The sequence below is a fragment of the Lycium ferocissimum genome, chromosome 9, assembly GCF_029784015.1.
Source record: "Lycium ferocissimum isolate CSIRO_LF1 chromosome 9, AGI_CSIRO_Lferr_CH_V1, whole genome shotgun sequence".
In the NCBI taxonomy this organism is placed as follows: Eukaryota; Viridiplantae; Streptophyta; class Magnoliopsida; order Solanales; family Solanaceae; genus Lycium; species Lycium ferocissimum.
The window spans coordinates 3,234,324-3,237,200 of record NC_081350.1 but is presented as its reverse complement, the minus strand read 5'-3'; the positions used below and the strand labels follow the sequence as shown (position 1 = coordinate 3,237,200).

At 37.5% G+C, this 2,877-nt stretch overlaps 1 protein-coding gene across 1 annotated transcript; it reads left to right on the top strand.

Moving 5' to 3' along the window:
• The first annotated feature begins 939 nt into the window (after nucleotides 1–939).
• LOC132029523 (probable sugar phosphate/phosphate translocator At5g25400) lies at nucleotides 940–2,510 on the top strand. Its single transcript, XM_059418777.1, has one exon. It carries the CDS (start codon nucleotides 1,072–1,074, stop codon nucleotides 2,125–2,127), a length of 1,056 nt encoding a protein of 351 aa, XP_059274760.1. The 5' UTR covers nucleotides 940–1,071; the 3' UTR covers nucleotides 2,128–2,510.
• Nucleotides 2,511–2,877: the final 367 nt, after the last annotated feature.

Sequence of the window (2,877 nt, the reverse complement as noted above, 5' to 3'; positions counted from 1 at the left end):
GAAAGAAGCACATAGTCGGAGGGCGCACGGGGGTGGGAAAGAGATGATCATGACTTGGAGCGTCGGTTATTAAGAGAAGAAGGACGATGGAGACGATGGCGAGGCGGTGGGGATGGCATGAGCCTTAGGCCTAGGATAGTCTCCGCATCTACATGGGACCCATCCACGATAGTGTATATACATTAGTGTTATACAATTTATCGTAAATATTATATATTTTTTTGCATATTTATATATATTATCTTAGTTTTTATTATTGTTTATAGTTTCACATCCTAAATTGATAAAAAAAAAAAAAAACTGACACGTTCGAAATAAAGTTAAGCATTAATTTAAAAATAAGACGAAACCCTAAAAGATAAATAACGTAAAGCTAATGACTACAAGTCTTCAAACAAAAAAGGACTTAAGACTTTTCAACCACTAAAACGACAATCCAAAGTATTGCGTATTCTTTATGTATTGAGCCTATCTTATTAATTGTACAAATATAAGTAGGGTTCTATATAAAATATTGAAGTTTCGGATATCAAAAGCATGATTAATATACGACTAAACTACGTAAAAGGAGTGGAATGGAAAATGGCGGACTACTTACCATAGCGCAATAAAATAATGCGCTATAGCTAATATCCATGTAAGTATAACGCGAAAATCCATACGTTATAGGATAAGAAAACTCTTTAGCGCTTGATTTTTCTTTGCGCTAAAACTTAACCCGTTACGGTTAAGTGCTTTAGCGCGATAAAGAAATACCGCGCTAAAGCGTATAGAACTTTTTTTTGTGGGGTATTTTGGTTCAATTTTTTTTTTTTAAGTCATTTTTGTTCCGGACTCTAAAAACTCACACACACTCCAACCCCCTCGCGTTCGACCCGCCCCTACCCCACAACTCATCAAAAATACAATAAAAAATTCCACAAAAGGAAAAGAAAATATAATGACCAGGCTTTACACCTAAAAATAAGACCTCCTCTTCCCCATTCTTCACTTTCCCCTCTTTTGTCAAAGATCCCCCAACAACAACTCTCCCAACCCTTTCACCGCCTCTCTTCCACCACCAAACAAACAATGGGGAAAGGCGCTTCCTTGTCTAATGGCTTAGTAAAGAAGATCGTTCTTTCCTATACCTATGTAGCCATCTGGATCTTCCTTTCTTTCACTGTCATTGTTTACAACAAATACATTCTTGACAGGAAACTCTATGGTTGGCCATTCCCCATCTCTCTTACAATGATCCACATGACCTTTTGTTCATCTTTAGCTTTCCTTCTTGTTCGTGTCTTCAAAGTTGTTGAGCCTGTTTCTTTATCTCGTAACGTCTACCTCACTTGTATACTCCCTATTGGTGCTCTTTATTCCGTTTCCCTTTGGCTTTCAAACTCTGCTTATATCTATCTTTCTGTTTCCTTTATTCAAATGTTGAAAGCCCTTATGCCTGTTGCTGTTTATACTATTGGGATCTTGTTTAAAAAGGATGGTTTCAAGAACTCAACTATGGGGAATATGCTTGCTATTTCAGTTGGCGTTGCTATTGCTGCGTATGGTGAAGCAAAGTATGATTCTTGGGGTGTTTTACTTCAGTTACTTGCTGTTTTGTTTGAGGCTACTAGGCTTGTTATGATCCAGATCTTGTTGACTTCAAAGGGTATTAGCTTAAATCCAATTACTTCTTTGTATTATGTTGCTCCTAGTTGCTTGGTTTTCTTGTCAATTCCTTGGATTTTTGTGGAGCTTCCAGTATTGAGAGAGAACTCGAGTTTTCAGTTTGATTTCGCGATTTTCGGGACTAATTCGTTGTGTGCTTTCGCGTTGAACTTGGCTGTGTTCTTGTTGGTTGGAAAGACTTCAGCTTTGACTATGAATGTTGCTGGGGTTGTTAAAGATTGGTTGCTTATTGCATTTTCTTGGTCGGTGATTAAGGATACCGTGACACCAGTGAATCTGATTGGGTATGGATTGGCATTCTTGGGCGTTGCGTACTATAATCATCAGAAGTTACAGGCAATGAAGGCAAAGGAAGCACAGAAGAAAGCTCAACAAGCAGATGAGGAAGCTGGTAGATTGTTGACTGAGAGAGAATCTGATGGATCACCTGATGGAAAGAAGGGTGATTCACAGTCCTAGTTGAAAAATTTGACAAAAAGGATATCAAATAAATCTAATGGAATTGACTGGATGACAAGCATAAGATTTGGGGGTTTACTTCAAGTTGACTTGTGCTTTTGGAATGGATCTTGGTATGTTGGTGGATGATCTGTTACCGGTCTTGGATTAGATCAGTTTCAGTTCATACGTAAGGTTATTTTAGCATATCCACATTTGTCTTTGTTTACATTGCATATTCAATTCATGTATCTTGGTTTAGTAGATTTAAGATCTCCAGATACCCTTATAGTTGTTTTGAGTTTCTGCTGCTACTTTTACCTTTTTGATTCACCTCTGCATGTTTAGGTACTTGTTGAATCCTTGATGTTACTGGAGTATAATTTATTTACAATTTTCCCTTATTAGATTTGCTTTCTTTTCCCTTTGAATCTGACATCTTGGAATTAGATCTGGTGTATGCTGCTTTTAGATCTGGTTCTTAGCATGTTACCTTCTTCTTCTTCGACAAAAAGATCTGGTTCTTAACTGAGTCACAAATCATAACTGATCTGTGAATTCTTGCTTCAAGCAAACGGTTTCGAGTCAGGCTTAGAGTGTAAGGGGAAGTGAGATCTGTCTGTTGATGTCGAGACATTTAATGAGCCTAATTAATACTATGAACTGTCCCCATTTCTCTATGTTAGATTTGCATTAATGGCTGTTCCTTGCAGTAAAATTTCCTCTGCTGTTTCAGGTGACATTACTTGTTCTCAACTGTGTGGATTTAAT